General features: G+C 44.8%; 1 protein-coding gene across 1 annotated transcript in view; it reads left to right on the top strand.

Annotated features, from left to right (window-relative positions):
• LOC136404365 (phospholipid-transporting ATPase ABCA3-like) overlaps nucleotides 1–17,552 on the top strand; it is an 87,299-nt gene that overhangs the window by 10,651 nt on the left and 59,096 nt on the right. The window contains exons 6-11 of the mRNA XM_066383683.1: nucleotides 2,101–2,360; nucleotides 6,326–6,442; nucleotides 6,761–6,878; nucleotides 10,043–10,216; nucleotides 11,014–11,192; nucleotides 13,418–13,552. Of these exons, the coding sequence (XP_066239780.1) occupies nucleotides 2,101–2,360; nucleotides 6,326–6,442; nucleotides 6,761–6,878; nucleotides 10,043–10,216; nucleotides 11,014–11,192; nucleotides 13,418–13,552 (983 nt within the window). The remainder of the gene's footprint in view (nucleotides 1–2,100; nucleotides 2,361–6,325; nucleotides 6,443–6,760; nucleotides 6,879–10,042; nucleotides 10,217–11,013; nucleotides 11,193–13,417; nucleotides 13,553–17,552) is intronic.

Below are 17,552 nucleotides of genomic sequence, written 5' to 3'. Positions count from 1 at the left end.
TACCCGGCACGCCCACCAGGGGCAATGCTCTGCCCACCAGGGCGCGATGCTCTGCCCCTCCGGGGCGTCGCTCTGCCTCGACCAGAGCCACGCTAGCGCCTGGGGCAGAGGCCAAGGAGCCATCCCCAGTGCCCGGGCCATCTTTGGTCCAATGGAGCCTCGGCTGCAGGAGGGGAAGAGAGAGACAGAGAGGAAGGGCGGGGGGTGGAGAAGCAAATGGGCGCTTCTCCTATGTGCCCTGGCCGGGAATCGAACCCGGGTCCCCCGCACGCCAGGCCGACGCTCTACCGCTGAGCCAACCGGCCAGGGCCTCATATCTTCAACTTTTGATGAGAATTACTTATGTTTTTAACTGGCAAGGCTGGTTGCTGTCTTTCCTTTAAAAATTTTAGTGCCCAAAAACTCATACGAAAAACCCTATACATTGGGATAATGTACTTTTTATCTTTTTCTGACTGTTATCATGATATATATTTTTAATTTTTATGTAGATTTACTTGTGAAATTTTGATGTCCTACACACATTTCCGGGTATGACCCAGACTAAATAATCATAACTGCGGGGCGTTCTGTTGGACTGATGAACAGTTTTTAATATAGCTATGCTAATTTAAAATTTACTATACAAACTACCATTTAAAGGCATTAATGTGGAGTCTTTCCAACAATAATGCAGATTTTCCCTGAGGAAATTATTCAACAATTGAGCATAATTCTTAAATTGAGCATAATTCTTAAATATTTGAAATAACCCACCTCAAAATATGGTAAGTGAATAGTAAAAGTATAAAATGTAATTTGACAGATAATTATGCAATCTTTAAAAATAGAACTTGATTGGCCCCCTGGCTGGTTGGCTCAGTGATAGAGCATCAGCCCAGTGTGTGGAAGTCCTGGGCTCAATTCCCAGTCAGGGCACACAGGAGAAGCGACCATCTGCTTCACCCATCCCCCTCTGGCTTCTCTCTCTCTCTCTCTCTCTCTCTCTCTCTCTCTTCCCCTCCTGCAGCCATGGTGCAATTGGAGTGAGTTGGCCCTGGGTACAGAGGATGGCTCCATAGCCTCCGCCTCAGATACTAAAATAGCTCAGTTACTGAGCAATGGAGCAGCGGTCCCAGATGGGCAGAGCATCACCTGGTAGGGGGCTTGCCAGGTGGATCCCAGTTGGGACGCATGCAGGAGTCTGTCTCTCTGCCTCCCTGCTTCTCACTTAATAATAGTGGAAGAAAGGAACTTTATTGGCCCTGGCTGGTTGGCTCAGTGGTAGAGCGTCATCCCAGTGTGTGGATATCTGGGTTTGATTACCAATCAGGGTACACAGGAGAAGCGACCATCTGCTTCTCCATAACCCCATCCCCTTTCTCACTCTTTTTTTTTTCTCTCCCCCCTCCCACAGTCATGGCTTGATTGCCTCTAGCAAGTTGGCCCCCAGCACTGAGGATGGCTCTCTGGCCTCCACATCAGGTGCTAAAAATAGATTGGTTGCTGAGCAATGGACCATTGCCCCAGATGGGCAGAGTGTCCCCCATAGGGGGCTTGCTGGGTGGATCCTGGTGGTCGGTCAGGCCATATTTATTATATTTTAGCACCTGAGGTGGAGGCCAAGGAGCCATCCTTAGCGCCCAGGACCAACTTGCTCAAATTATTAGAGCCATGGCTGCAGGAGGAGGAGGGAAGGGAGAGAGAGAGAGAGAGAGAGAGAGAGAGAGAGAGAGAAGAGAGAAGGGGGAGGTTTGGAGAAACAGATGGTCACTTTTCCCGTGTGCCCTGACCAGGAATCGAACCCGGAACTTCTACACGCACCAAGCCGATGCTCTACCACTGAGCCACTGGCCAGGACTGATAAAACTTACCATTTAAACCACCTGTAAATATACAGAGCTGTGACATTAAGTGCATTTACCCTGTTGTGCGACCTTCAACTCCACACTTCTTCAGAACTCTTTTTTGACTTTCCAAACTGCAACTTTGTACCTGTGGCATTTAGACAGCAGGGGGCCTCATGGAAACACTGATGTTGCTGTTTATCTCTGACATACTTGTATCGGCTCCGCTCTTTATGGCTCTGTTGTCCTCACTGGTCCTTGTTTTTTCACTCAGGGTACATCACGGAAGGCTTCCTGCTCGTACAGCACGCCTTGGACAAAGCCATTATGACCTATCATAGCCCAAATGCCACGGAGAATCTGCTCAGAGATGCTAGTGTTTTAGTTCAGAGATTTCCGTACCCGAAATACGATTATGATCACTTCTTTACCTTTTTTGACGTCTTCATCCCGTTAGTAATCTTATTCATCTTCTGCACGAACTACCTCACCCTCATCCAGTCCGTGGTGTGGGAGAAGGAAAACCGACTGAAGGTATAACCCCGCTTCTCTTTGTGGGTTCACAGGGCGCCGTGGGGAATGTCGGGTCTTTGGGGCAAAAATTTTATTTTTTTTTTAATTTCTTTTTATGGGATTAATTGAGGTGACATTGGTTTATCTAGGTTTCAGGTGTCCGGTTCTATAACAGATCGTCTGGATATTGTACTGTGCGTTCACCATCCCAACGCCAGTCTCCTTCCCTCACCGTTCATCCCCCTTCGACCCCCTTCTGCCTCCCCACCCCCTTTCCCTCTCGTAATCATCACCCTGTTATCTGTGTCGATGACGTTTGTCTCTGCTTCATCCCTTCACCTTTTCCACCCAGCCCTCCCGTCCCCCACAGCTGTCTGCCTGTTCTCTGTTGTCCGTGAGTCTGTTTCTGATTTCTTGGTTATGCTAAACAACATCGGCCAGTCAGAGTAAGAACAAGGCACCATACGATTTCAAGTGTATGAGGAACCTACTGAACAAAGTAAACTTCTGGGCAAATCAAGGTGGTGGAGGGCTGGGTTGTTTCTGCCCACTGAGGATTGGTAGGCGAGGATGATTCTGTAGCAGCCAAGAAGTGAACACTTTTCTCTCCAGGCAGTTTTTTTAAACACTGTCTTTATTGGAATTCTTTCTTTTTTATATATATATATATATATATATATATATATATATATATATATATATATATATATATATATATATTTTTTTTTTTTTTTTTTTTTTTTTTGAGAAAGAGAGAGAGAGAGAGAGAGACAGGAAGGGAGAGAGAGGGAGAAGCACCAACTCATAGCTGCCTTCTCTTCCGTTGTGCATTGATTGCTTCTCATATGCGCCTTGACCGGGGCCAGCCCAATGTCCCCTTGTTTCGTGCCAGTGGTCATGGGCTTTTCATGCTAGTCACCTTTGGGCTCAAGCTGGCAAAGTGGGCTTTTGGATCGTGTGGCCAATCCCCCCCCCTCCAAGACAACGACCCCACGCTGGTGAGCCTATGCTCAGAGCCAGCGACCTCGGGGCTTCAAACTGGTGACCTGGGCATTCTGGGTCCACTGTGCCACCACTAGTCTGGCTTATTGGAAAACTTGGTCTCATTTTTAGTTTTATTTCTAGAAGACAACTTCACGAGAGTTTTGTAGATAGAATATAAATGACAAGTGCCCTAAAAATCTCTCTGGAATAAGGTGAATTACAAAGAAATCACTAATTGGGTTTGTAGAATTGGGTCTATATTGAGATAAAATTCAATTTCAAGATTCTGTGACTGTTTTACCAATTCTGATCCCTGAGTTATTTTTTCTAAATGACTATTTCCTCTAAAGAATTGTGTCTTAGTCAAGAGAACAACACCCCACACACACAACCCCCACCCCAACAAAAACCCTAAATACCTTTTCTTCCATCCAAAATTAATGGCTTTTTTTTCTTTCCCTGTCTTTTCTGATTGGTGAACGCAGTCACACTTACTTGCCTCAGCGTTCATAGCTGCCAACTCCTTGTTGATATTTCTGTGTAATCCTACATTATAAATGAACGCTGTTTCCTTTGGGCCCCCAGAACATGATACACAAGCATCAATCCTAGGGTTTAAACTTTTGTTCTTTATTTTTTCACTTAAAATTTTTCATTAAAGTATAAGCTACACAGTATTTGTAAGTAGATCATACGTTAAAACAAGTCTCAAGGAACTTAAAAGCATTGAAGTAATACAAAGTATATATTTTTTTAATATTAGTGGATGGAAAATTAAGACTCAGTAACAGTATGATATCTAGGAAAACTCCAATATTTTTGTAATGAAACAATAAACTTATAAACAATCAATTGATCAAAGAATAAGTTACAAAGGAACTAGAAAATATTTCAATCTAAATAACAGTGAAAATACAACTTCTCAAAATTGCTAATAGACAACTACATCTGTGCCCTGAGGTCAATTGAGAGCTTTCTATGCCTCTTACTAAAGATGAACACAGGTAACCAGAGATCTCAGCATCTTTAAAAGAAAAGAAAGAAAAAAAGAAGAGAGAAAAAGAAACGAAAAGTTCATGGAGGTATATTTGACATATACCATTATATTAGTTTTAGTAGAAAAATGATTCAGTATTTGTAAATAATTGTGAAATGATCAGCACCCTATAAGTCTAGTTAACATTCAACACCATACATAGTTACAAATTTTGTTTTTAATTTGGAGGACTTTTAGCACCTACTCTCTAGCAACTTGCAAATATACAACACAGTATCATTGACTAGAGTCATTATGCTGAACATTGCATTCCCATGGCTTATTTATTTTATAATCGGAAGTCTGTACTCTTCAACCCCCTTCACTTACTTTCCCAACTCCCCCCACCTTCTCCTGCTTCTGACAACCACAATCTGTTCTCTATGAGCTTGCTGCCTCGGCAGTGCGCGCCTGTGTTATCCCACAGAGTGGCAGAGCCAGAGGTCTTTGAGTGGGCGGAAGCCCCGCCTGATTATGCTAGCAGCTCTGACTGACACAGCCTCACCCAGAGCCCTGCACTGAGTGGGAATAGAGTGGGGAGTTGCCAGCTCTTTGAGCCTCTTACTATCCAGGCAGAGGCAGCAGCGACCCCATAGCTGGATTCTCAGGCTACTAATTGAGGAAGGAAAGACTAGGAGAGAGGCTCCAGGAACACGGACTCTCTCACTGTCAGAGCCTATAAATGCTAATGAGCCTCGACTGCCAACGAGACTGAAGCACAATACACGACATCGCCATAGAGACTTATCAACTGCAAACCTCTACCTGAGCGTGCCAAAGGGGCAGAACCCGGGGATACAGAGTCACCGACCCAGGAAGAGGGAGAGAAAAGAAAAAGCAGGAAGATAACCTCTGAAAATCAAGAATAATACGCAGACTTTATAGCCTATCCCATTTTATAATATTTGTTCGTTTGTTTCTCTTATCTTCACTCTTGATATTTTTTATTCCTCCTCCAATTTGGTCGTTTAACTCTCTGCTGGTCTTACTCTTTCCTCTCCTGGAACTACACTACCCATAAGTGTTACATCTCCCATTATCTTTTCTTTCCTCTTCCTTTCTCTCTATGAGGGTTGCACTCCAAAACCCTTAACTCTCTCTCTCTCCTCTTTTTTCTTTTTTCTTCTTTTAGTGGTTCCCTCTTTTCTCTCTCTCTCTCTCTCTTTCTTTTCTCCCTCTATATTACTTTCTTCCTTTCTCCTTTACATCTCCTCTCATTCAAACCTCAGTAACGAACAATATCTTATCTGGGACTCAAACTTATGTTTGTGGCATTTTGGGGGGTTTTTACTTCACCTTTTTAACACACTAGCAGTGCTCTATGAGCTTGTTTATTGTTGTTGTTGTTTTTTTTAGATTTCACAAATATGTGAGATAATATGGTGTTTATCTTTCTCTGTCTGACTTATTTCACAGCATAATGCACTCACGGTCCCTCAATATTGAGACAAAGTTTTAGCGATTTCCGGTGTGTCCCCTGCCCCCACACATGCATAGACTCTCGTATTGTCAACTTTCCCCTCCAGAGTGATACATTTGTTACAAGTGGTAAGCTTATCACCGACACATCAAAGTCGTTTAGAGAGAGAGTTTAAATTAGGGCTGAAGCTTGGTGGTGTCCATTTCTTTAATCCCTCCTGGAAGAGAACATCATAAATAAGAAGGGGATATTAATCTAAGTGGTTTATAGTTGTTGTTGTTGTTGTTGTTGTGTATGTGTGTGTCTGAACCATATCTGAATCTGGAGAAGTCACGTCAGAGACGACAGAGCCTGCCACTCACTAGCTGAATAGTGACCCACAAGCCCCTGGGCCTTCTGAGCTTTGATTTCCTCCCCATCAACCGGGCGTGAGGCCACACAACACATTTCCGTTGTAGTGGGCACTGAATTATTAGACAAATATCCTGAGCTCATTTGGGACGATTACAAGATTCATACGTTTGGTTTGCGTTGACTCTTCCACAGGAGTACCAGCTCATGATAGGACTCAGCAATTGGATGCTCTGGGCCGCCTACTTCTTCACATTCCTCACTTTCTATTCGGCTGTCATCTTTTTGATGTGCCTGATTTTCTACGCCAAGGCAAGTATCCGTTTGCTGCAGCCAGCCTCGAAGAGGGAGACACAGAGGCCTGTTGTGGGCCCCTTCCGTGTCAGGTCGTCAGGGAAGGGGTACGTACAGTGTGTGCTGGTGTCACGCCTCGGCTGGGTAAACCTTTCAGTAGGGACGCATGGATCTTCTTGCAGTTAGGGACTTGTTGACTCTGTCTCACTGGGCATGGCCGTTTGTTTCCCTGGGACCATTAGAAATATTTAATGATGTCTCACGTCTCTGTTTTTGTATTGCTCTGACCCCACTGAGGGTATGTTTGACCATTTAGTCTCCTGATTGCTTTGCTAGGTGGATCCTGTGCCAATCATCCAATACAGCGACCCATCTCTTGTGTTTGTCTTCCTGCTGTGTTTTGCCGTCCCTACAATATTCTTCAGCTTTCTGGTCAGCACGTTTTTCAATAAAGGTAAGTCGGAGTCAGCTGGGAAAGGTGCTCAGTGACCAAACGAGTGTTGTGCTTAGAAGCTCCTTCTGAACTTCGGTTGCAACTTCATATATAGCTTCTATTGACTGAAAAGACAAGTATAGGTGTGCACTTGAAATCATTTGAGGCCCTGGCCAGTTCGCTTAGTGGTTCAGTGTCAGCTCGGCATGTGGAAGTCCTGAGTTTGATTCCTGGTCAGGGCACACAGGAGAAGCGACCATCTGCTTTTCTATCCCTCCCCTCCTCTCTATCTTTCTCTCTCCTTTTCCCTCGTACAGCCATGGCTCAATTGGTTTGAGCAAGTTGGTCTGGGGCACTAAGGATGACTCTGTGGCCTCCTCAGGTGCTAAAAATAGCTCAGTTGCCAAGCAACAGAGCAGTGGCCCCAGATGGGGAGAGCATCGCCTTATAGGGGGATTTGCTGGGTGGATCCCGGTTGAGGCACATGCAGGAGTCTGTCTCTGTGCCTTCCCACCTCTCATTTAATAAAAAAAAAATGATTTGAAAGGGAATGAAGAAATCATTAACATTAATATAGCATAGTATATGTGTGAATGAAGGATAGATACCAAAATAAGATGATATGTGCGTGTTCTTTCTAACCTTTAGCTGCTAATGCACGTACAGTATCTGTTTAACCACCTACCAGGAAGGGTGGCGGTGGAGATGGCTTCTGTATATGTTGTCGGGGGAGACTGAAGTCCGCCAGTATCTGGTGGTGACACTGCAGTATGTGAAGAGAAAGAGAACAGCAAAATCGTGTCCCTGGAAGGAGGGGTCCTGGTCATTGTGCGCTTGTCGTGTATTTGAAATACAGCCCCTGCCCCCAAGATCTAACGTTGACCTTGGGAATGTGACTATTAATCACATGCACAAAAATTATTTGATGGAACACAGAGAGAGCAATAAAGATGAATGAAGCAGCACATACATGTAAAAAAAAAGGATTAAAATACTCCCACTTCCGACTGAAGCTGTGATCAGCCTAAGAAAGCTTGCTGTAGAGCAGGGGTCCCCAAACTACGGCCCCGCGGGCCACATGCGGCCCCCTGAGGCCATTTATCCGGCCCCCGCCGCACTTCTGGAAGGGGCACCTCTTTCATTGGTGGTCAGTGAGAGGAGCATAGTTCCCATTGAAATACTGGTCAGTTTGTTGATTTAAATTTACTTGTTCTTTATTTTAAATATTGTATTTGTTCCCGTTTTGTTTTTTTACTTTAAAATAAGATATGTGCAGTGTGCATAGGAATTTGTTCATAGTTTTTTTTATAGTCCAGCCCTCCAACGGTCTGAGAGACAGTGAACTGGCCCCCTGTGTAAAAAGTTTGGGGACCCCTGCTGTAGAGGGTGGTTCTTGAACGTCATTGAAGGCTCGGGGGACTTGGAATGGAGGACAAGTCAAAAGAGCAAAAATACCCCTTCATTCATACTTTCCTTCATTTCTTCAGACCTTTGTGTCCGCACAGTAGCCAACAAACAAGGGCAAATAAAAATGGTTTCTTTGCCCTTTGAGGGCACACGTGCCAATAACAGGCACAACCAAAAACCTTTATTTCACTTTTATTTTTCTTAGTATATTATTATGACTGTTCCTCATTGATTGGCTGTCACAAGGCACAGGATTATATAAAGGTCTACCAGAAAGTTCTGTCCGTTTCTATCACAACAAGTTTCGACACGTAAGCACATGTTTATTTGGCGCATGTGTGCCTCTCTATTTTTATCAGTTAATGTATACATACTGACGTAGCAAATGAACCAAAACAAAGTTGATTCACGTTAGTCTTATGTGTGAAGCCATAGTGTACCCATCGCTACTGATAAAGTTCATTTCCGCCACTGTCATTTTTACGAATTTCAACAAGGAAGAAATGCTACAGAAGCATGTCTGTCGCATCCACCATATTCCCCAGACTTAGCACCCTCCGACTATCACTTGTTTTTGTTCTTACAAAATTTTTTGAAGGGCAAAAAAATTCAAAAATAAAGAAGATATCAAACAAGCACTGGTTCAATTTTTCGCATCAAAAGATAAAACATTTTTCAAAAATGGGATGTACAAATTGCCTTCACGCTGGCAAGAAATCATTAATAATGGCAATTATATTATTTAATAAAGTTTATTGACGGTAAGAAAAATTTGTATTTTGTTTTATTCCAAAAACGGACAGAACTTTCTGGTAGACCTTATACATATGACCTATAAGTACCACCCCGCCCCACCCCAAGCCCCCAAAAAGGAAGAAAAAAGAACATCCAAACCCAGGTGGTAAAGTTAAGAAGCGTGTCAACATGAGGCAGAATGTGTTAAGCCAAAGAGCAGAATAAGCAGGAAACAAACGCCAGTGTTTTCTGTTGGGGGCATCGTGGCAGCCTCAGACCTACGGCACACTCTCTGTGGGTCTGGCTGGTACATCGACGTAAGACCCTTGCCGTGGTGCGCAGTTAGGGAGAGAGTTGCTGGGTCCCCGTGTTTGTGAATGCCCCACACGAACAATGTCCAGCCGCGTAGGAAGTGGTGCTTTGCACTTGCAGTCCCAGCGGACGAAGATGGACGTTCCTACTGGTCCATATACCTGCTCACATTTAATGTCGTGACACTTAAATTCGTGCCGCACCAGAGACGACTGTCCTCTTATGTCGCTTTTTTAGCTGTCGTTTTAAATTTTTCTTTTTAAAAAAATTTTATGGAGAACATGAAATTCAACGAGGTGACATGGAATCATAAGAGTATCAGGTCAACCTTCCCATACCGTTTGAACTGTCCGTGACATTGTGTACCCAGCACCCAGTCAAGTCATTTCCTGTCCCCATATATATTTGTCCCTCTTTGCTCCCTTCCCCACCACCCCCTCCTTTGAATGTTGCCAGTGTTCACCTTTTATTTATTCAAAATCACGGGATATTTCACAATGAACGTGGAGCGATAGAATATCCCCTCATGTTGGTGAGCGGTAATACTTCTGAGCATTTACTAAGTGCCAGGCTTTTCCTGAGAGGTGGAGGAAGCCGTGAGCAAAACAGACGTGGGCGTCTTCTCAGTGTGCTCGTTTCAGTGCCTCTTGGAATCAGAAACCGAGTCGCCTGTGACTCGGGTTGTTTCAGATTGCCTTGCACTGACCTTCCCATTCTCTGGTTCTTGGCAGTGCATTACGCCGTGCCCGTTGGCGGCTTCATTTATTTCGCCACCTACTTCCCAGCTACCAGCCTGTCTTCAAATTACGCACAGATGACGCTTGCAGCGAAGCTGGCTTCCTGTCTCAGCTCCAATGTCGCCATGAAGCTGGGCACCAAGTTCCTAGTCAACGCCGAAATAAGGAGTGAGTGTTCACCTTGTGCATCTTCCCCAGGTTCTCATAGGGCAGTGGTTGGCAAACTCGTTAGCCGACAGAGCCAAATATCAACAGCACAGCGATTGAAATTTCCTTTCAGAGCCAAATTTTGTAAACTTAAACTACATAGGTAGATACATTCCTTTTCGAGATAGCGCCCGCACGTGGTATTTTGTGAAAGAGCCACACTCAAGGGGCCAAAGAGCCGCCTGTGGCTCGTGAGCCGCGGTTTGCCGACCAGGGGTCGTCCACTTTTTTATACCTACCGCCCACTTTTGTATCTCTGTTAGTAGTAAGGTTTTCTAACCGCCCACGGGTTCCACAGTCATGGCGATTTATAAACTAAGGAAGTCACTTTACTTTATAAAATTTATAAAGCAGAGTGACAGCAAGTTAAAGCATATAATAATAATTATGTACCAAGTACTTTATGTCAGATTTTCGCTAAATTTGGCAGAATAAATCTTTATAAAACAACTGACTATAGTTAAATCTATCTTTTTATTTATACTCTGGTTGCTCCGCTACCGCCCACCATGAAAGCTGGAATGCCCACTAGGGGGCGGTAGGGACCTGGTTGACCACCACTGCTCTCGACTGTCCTTTGAAGACATCACACCCCTTGTTTACCATTGCCTGTCGCACGTGACACCCACATCCCTCCAGACCTTAGCTCGGGCCCGTGAGGGTCTCTTCCCCGTCCCTTCTGGAGTTGCTACTGTTGTTTAGTTGCTAGCGTACGATGCAGTTGGCACCTACATGAACTGTCTCCTGGTATCCCTTAGGAATTGGAATTAAATGGAGTAACATCTTCTCACCAGCCACCCTGGACAACTTTGTCTTTGCCTACATCCTGGGAATGTTTTTCTTTGATGCCGTCTTGTATGGCTTTGTGGCCTGGTATATAGAAGCAGTCTTTCCGGGAGAGTATGGTGTGCCCAAGCCATGGAACTTTTTCTTGCTGGTGAGTGGTACCACTTTCTGTTATTGAGAGAGGCCACAGTCCTTGTGGACCTGTTCTGTAACGTAGACGAGCCATTGTTGATTACTGTAGCACGGTGTGTAATCAAATCGATAGGTCAGGTGAAAGTATCATTCTAATTACTCTAGGCAAATGAATTCACTAGCCCTTTTTTCATACACTATAAAGCCTCCACTGTGTATAAATGCTGTATACATAATCTGTCGGTTGTGGCCTGCAACCTCGAACTTGACAGATTCTGAGTAATCGATCACTTTTTCAGGCTAGTGTTACATAAGGGATTGAACTTCAGCATAAAGAGATAAACATAGGGCCCTGGCTGATTGGCTCAGTAGTAGACCAATGGCCAGCCAGCATGTGGAAGTCCTGGGTTCGATTCCCAGCCAGGGCACACAGGAGAAGCACCCATCTGCTTCTCCACTCCTCCCCCTCTCCTTTCTCTCTATCTCTCTTCCCTTCCTGAAGCCAAGGCTCCATTAGAGCAAAGTTGGCCCAGGCACTGAGGATGGCTCCATGGCCTCTGCCTCAGGCGCTAGAATGGCTCCGGCCACAACAGAGCAACATCCCAGATGGGCAGAGCATCGCCCCCTGGTGGGCATGCTGGGTGGGTCCCATCGACCACATGTAGGAGTCTGTCTGTCTCCCTTCTTCTCACTTAAAAAAAAATTGTGTACACAGAATGGGTTCTTTGGATGCTGACAGGAAGAGGGTTAGTTATGCTCCATGTCTAGGCACTTACCACCTGGTATTTTTCTTTGGGAAGCCCACATTTCTTAGAGTCAGAATCAAAGCAAAATGGGCAGCATTCACTCCTTGCCCTCCCTCTCCCCCTCTCCCTGGTGGTTTATGTTCTGCTCAGAGCAGACAGGACAGAGAGTGACGTAATACTACATGCTGCCATGACTTCATGTTACCGTCATTTTCTTTTGTTTCTCTTGGACAGTTACAATGTAAATAGAGTAGTCTGTTTTCATGCCTTGGTTAGTCAAATGATAGCCAATTAGTTCTAAAATTTAATCACAAGACATTTTCTGCCTATCTTTTTTTAGAAAATTAACAGGGTGACATTGATTAATAAGAGTACATAGGTTTTAGGCAAACATTTCCACAGCATTTGAACTGTTGATTATGTTGTTGTATACCTGTCACCCAAAGTCAAATCATTTTTCGTCACCATGTATTTGTCCCTCTTTCCACCCCTCCCCCACACCTTCCTTCCCCTGGAAACGACCTCACTTTTATCCATGTTCACGAGTCTCGGTTTTATATCCCACCTGTGTGTGAAGTCATACCATTCTTAGCTTTTTCTGATTTACTTATTTCACTCAGTATAATGTTCTCAAGGTCCATCCATGTTTTTGTAAATGTCACTATGTCATCATTTCTGTGGCTGAGTAGTGTTCCCTTGTATGTATGTACCACCTCTTCTTTATCCAATCCTCTATCAAGGGACACTTTGGTTATTTCCCTGTCTCGGCCACTGTGAATAATGCTGCAATGAACATGGGGGTGCCTGTGTCTTTGCATAATGTTTTCAAGTTTTGGGGGTATATACCCAGTAGAGGGATTGCTGGGTTATTATGGTAGTTCTAGTCTTAATTTTTTGAGGAGCCACCATACTTTCTTCCATAATAGTTTTACTAATTTACATTTCCACCAACAGTGGATGAGGGTTCCTTTTTCTCCACAGCCTCTCCAACACTTGTTATGACCTGTCTTGTTGCTAACAGCCAATCTAACAGGTGTGAGGTGGTATCTCATTGTAGTTTTTTTTTTATTTGCATTTCTCTAATAACTATTTAGGATGAGCATCTTTTCATATCCCTGTTGGCCATTTGTATGTGCTCTTGAGAGAAGTGTCTGTTCAGGTCCCCTCCCCATTTTTAAATTGGATTGTTTGCTCGTTGCTGAGCTTTGTGAGTTCTTTGTGTATTTTGGATATTAACCCCTTATTGGAGCTGCTGTTTGCAAATATCATCTCCCATTTGGTTGGCTGCCTGTTTGTTTTGTTTTTGCTTTTTGTGTTTTGCCTTGCAGAAGCTTTTCAGTTTGATACAGTCCCATTCATTTATTGTTGCCTTTGCTTCCCTTGCCTTTGGGGCCAAATTCTAAAATTGTCTTAATAGAAAGGGTAACAGGCTAAACTATTTTCTACTGCTTTGTTTCTCCGTGTTTTTGCAGTGATTACATTTTTATTCTCTTCCTAGCACTCTTACTGGTTTGGGGAAAAACCCAAGGAAAAAAATGAAGCGAGGCAATTTAATAAGACAACTGAAAGCAAATATTTTGAAGCAGAACCTACTGATTTGGTGGCAGGTGTCCAGATCCAACATCTGTACAAGGTATTGTTTTCCTGATCTCTTTTTCTCAAGGAAACTGATACTTAGTTTGCCGTTCATTGTAAACATTTGTTACTGGAAATACTAAGAAAAAAAAATCAGACGCTAATAAAAGGTTATGGCCATTCTATTCACTTCCTTTGAAAAAGATATAAATAAAAATATATATAGTATATAATAAGTCTTTCTCCTTCCTCCAGAATAAAATGAAGCTTTATATAAACTATAATATGATAGTCTTCTATAAATACTCTCATTAAAAAAAAAAAGTCGAGCCCTGGCCGGTTGGCTCAGCGGTAGAGCGTCGGCCTAGCATGCGGAGGACCCGGGTTCGATTCCCGGCCAGGGCACATGGGAGAAGCGCCCATTTGCTTCTCCACCCCTCCGCCGCGCTTTCCTTTCTGTCTCTCTCTTCCCCTCCCGCAGCCAAGGCTCCATTGGAGCAAAGATGGCCCGGGCGCTGGGGATGGCTCTGTGGCCTCTGCCTCAGGCGCTAGAGTGGCTCTGGTCGCAATATGGCGATGCCCAGGATGGGCAGAGCATCGCCCCCTGGTGGGCAGAGCGTCGCCCCTGGTGGGCGTGCCGGGTGGATCCCGGTCGGGCGCATGCGGGAGTCTGTCTGACTGTCTCTCCCTGTTTCCAGCTTCAGAAAAATGATAAAAAAAAAAAAAAAAAAAAGTCGAGTCTAGAACAGTGATTTTTCAACCAGTGGGCCGTAAGTATTTTTTTTTCAATTTTATTTATTTATTTATTTTTTACAGAGACAGTGAGTCAGAGAGAGGGATAGACAGGGACAGACAGACAGGAATGGAGAGAGATGAGAAGCATCAATCATTAGTTTTTCATTGCGCGTTGAAACACCTAGTTGTTCATTGATTGCTTTCTCTTATGTGCCTTGACTGTGGGCCTTCAGCAGACCGAGTAACCCCTTGCTGGAGACAGAGACCTTGGGTTCAAGCTGGTGGGCTTTTGCTCAAACCAGATGAGCCCACACTCAAGCTGGCGACCTCGAGGTCTTGAACCTGGGTCTTCTGCATCCTAGTCCGACGCTCTATCCACTGCGCCACCGCCTGGTCAGGCTGTAAGTATTTTTAAAACATGCGGTAGCTGACCATTTAGTGAGGGGCACTGACCCAAGGCCAGAGAGTAACTGAGCTGTCACTTATCTCTGCCTGGTTGTCCTTCCAGCCCTTCTCTGCACGGGTTGTTACCTTGCACGTGCTCCTTGATGAATTTCCTACCTCTTAATTTCTAATGAGACGGGTTTGTGGGGGCTCAAACTTGCAACGGTGACCTTAAAGCTGAGATCAGAAGGGTGAGAATGAGCTAGAGAGCATTGGCAACCTAGGTACAAAAAAAATAATTTAAAATGGAAAAGAGAATTCAAATCCCTGAGGTGAGAAGGAGCTTTTTCTATGTGGAGAAACTCAGCAGGACGAAGCGAGGTTTAAGGAAGCCGTGAGAAGGGGTCGCGATATGACATGAATCTGGGGATGTCGTCAGGAGACCAGTGATGCAGGTGTCACGTGGCAGCTGTTGCAACGCTTGGATTCCATGCTTTAGAACACTGTGCAGTAACGATAGGCACTTATGCAGTAGAGGGAAGTTATCTGAGTTCTGTGTGGGGAGGACCACCCTGACACAGGTGAAGAGTGTGGGTGTGAGAAAGAGAACAGGTGGGAGGCTTTGTCTAGGACAGTGGTTCTCAACCTTTCTAATGCTGTGACCCCGCAATACAGTTCCTCATGTTGCGGTGACCCCAAACCAAAAAATAATTTTGGTGGCTACTTCATAACTGTAATTTTGCTACAGTTATGATTCGGAATGTAAATACCTGATATGCATTGTGTATTTTCCGATGGCTTTAGGCAACCCCGCTGGGGTCGCGACCCACAGGTTGAGAACCGCTGGTCTAGGAGCTGAGCTAAGACATGACGGCACCCAGGACTAGCCGTGTGGAAGGGGAGAACGCAGTGCAGAGATTCAGACCATATTTTGGAGTTAGAACTGAAAAAAAGAAATCTCTCTCATCAGTTGGATTTATTACTGAAGGAAAAAGAAGGAAACTAAGGTGGCTCTTGGTTTTGTAGCTGGAGCACATGGGTGATTTTGTGGAGCAATGTGGGCAGACTGGAGACAATGGAGGGAAATGTGAAGTTTGCTTAGTTGTTTTTTAAATGAAGCTTTTGGGAATTAAGAATTCCATTTTACCGGGGGGGGTGCAGAAGAAGGGGAGGGGGGAGGGGGAAAGAAGGACAAATAGAAGGTGACAGAAAACAATTTGACTTTGGGTGATGGGTACACAACATAATCAACAGTTCAAATACTATAGAAATGTTTACCTTGCACTGGCCAGTTGGCTCAGTGGTAGAGCATCAGCCTGGCATGTGGATGTCCTGGGTTCAATTCCCGGTCAGGGCACACAGGAGAAGCGACCATCTGCTTCTCTACTGCCTCTCCTCTTCTCTTTCTGTATCTCTCTCTCTCTCTCTCTTCCCTTCCTGCAGCCATGGCTTGAATGGTTCAAGCAAGTTGGCCCTGGACACTGAGGATGGCTCCATGGCCTCCACCTCAGGTGCTAAAAATGGCTTGGTTTGTGAGCAATGGAGCAATAGCCCCAGATGGGCAGAACATCACCCCCTAGCGGGCTTGCCAGATGGATCCGGGTCGGGGTATATACAGGAGTCTTGTCTCTCTGCCTCCTCTCCCCTCCTGTCACTAAGAAAGAAAAAGGAAATGTTCACCTGAAACCTATGTACTCTTTTTTTTTTTTTTTTTTTTTGTATTTTTCTGAAGCTGGAAATGGGGAGAGACAGTCAGACAGACTCCTGCATGCGCCTGACTGGGATCCACCCGGCATGCCCACCAGGGGGCGATGCTCTGCCCCTCTGGGGCGTCGCTCTGCTGCGACCAGAGCCACTCTAGTGCCTGGGGCAGAGGCCAAGGAGCCATCCCCAGCGCCTGGGCCATCTTTGCTCCAATGGAGCCTTGGCTGCGGGAGGGGAAGAGAGAGACAGAGAGGAAGGAGGGGAGGGGGGTGGAGAAGCAAATGGGCGCTTCTCCTATGTGCCCTGGCCGGGAATCGAACCCGGGTCCCCTGCACGCCAGGCCGATGCTCTACCGCTGAGCCAACCAGCCAGGGCCTGAAACCTATGTACTCTTATCAACCAATGTCACCCTGTTAAAATTCAATTTTCTAAATAATATTTTAAAAAAACGAGTTCCATTCTGGACAGAATCCTTCATACAAATAAGGATTTCAAATCAGCAGTTACGAGAGCCTGGAACTCAGGTCTAGGGAGAAGATAGGACGAGGGCCGCCAGGTAGAGAACACCCACTGCCGTTTGGGATCAAAGAGAAATAGCATCTTGTTGTTGTTGTCGTCGTTACACAGATATTTTGTCTTTATTCACCGTCAGTGGCAGGTATTGGAAGAAACATATACCTCAGTCGGAATGCAATGGGCTTCGTATCAGTTTTCTCATTTAAATATTTTTTTCTTAAGCTGTGTCACTTCATTTTTCATGAAAAATGGAAGTAAAATTTTCTCACTAGTTTTTATAGGTGCTTGTTTCTGCCCCAGGTAAGCAAGTGCTGGTTTATATACCGTCTCTCCTTGAAGACATCTGTGTTTCCCTAAATTCAAACCTGGTTGGTTGCCTGGAAAGCACCTCCCCGATAGGTTCGAAGAAAGTGATGACTGTGTGTGTTCCCTCGGTGCTTGTTGGCTGGAGGGGTCCGTACGCTCTTTACATAATATATTTTTCCACCTTCATCAGCCACTCTGGTCATCTGCACGTAAGATATTTGAGATCCCTACAGGACTTCTACTTTTTAAATGTTCTATGTTTTCAATGGGCAGTTCTCCAAACTAAGACATAGGCATTGACTGAAAAAAGGTGATGGCATTCTCGGCTTCAAGAAGGCAATGAAAACAAAGTAAGAATGGGTGAGATTTGCTCAGGGGACATTGGTAGATTTACAGTGAAATTCTAAAACTTT

Source organism: Saccopteryx leptura, chromosome 4, assembly GCF_036850995.1.
Source record: "Saccopteryx leptura isolate mSacLep1 chromosome 4, mSacLep1_pri_phased_curated, whole genome shotgun sequence".
Classification (NCBI taxonomy): domain Eukaryota; kingdom Metazoa; phylum Chordata; class Mammalia; order Chiroptera; family Emballonuridae; genus Saccopteryx; species Saccopteryx leptura.
Note: the sequence above shows the minus strand (reverse complement) of the source record. Positions and strands in the feature narration are given on the sequence as shown.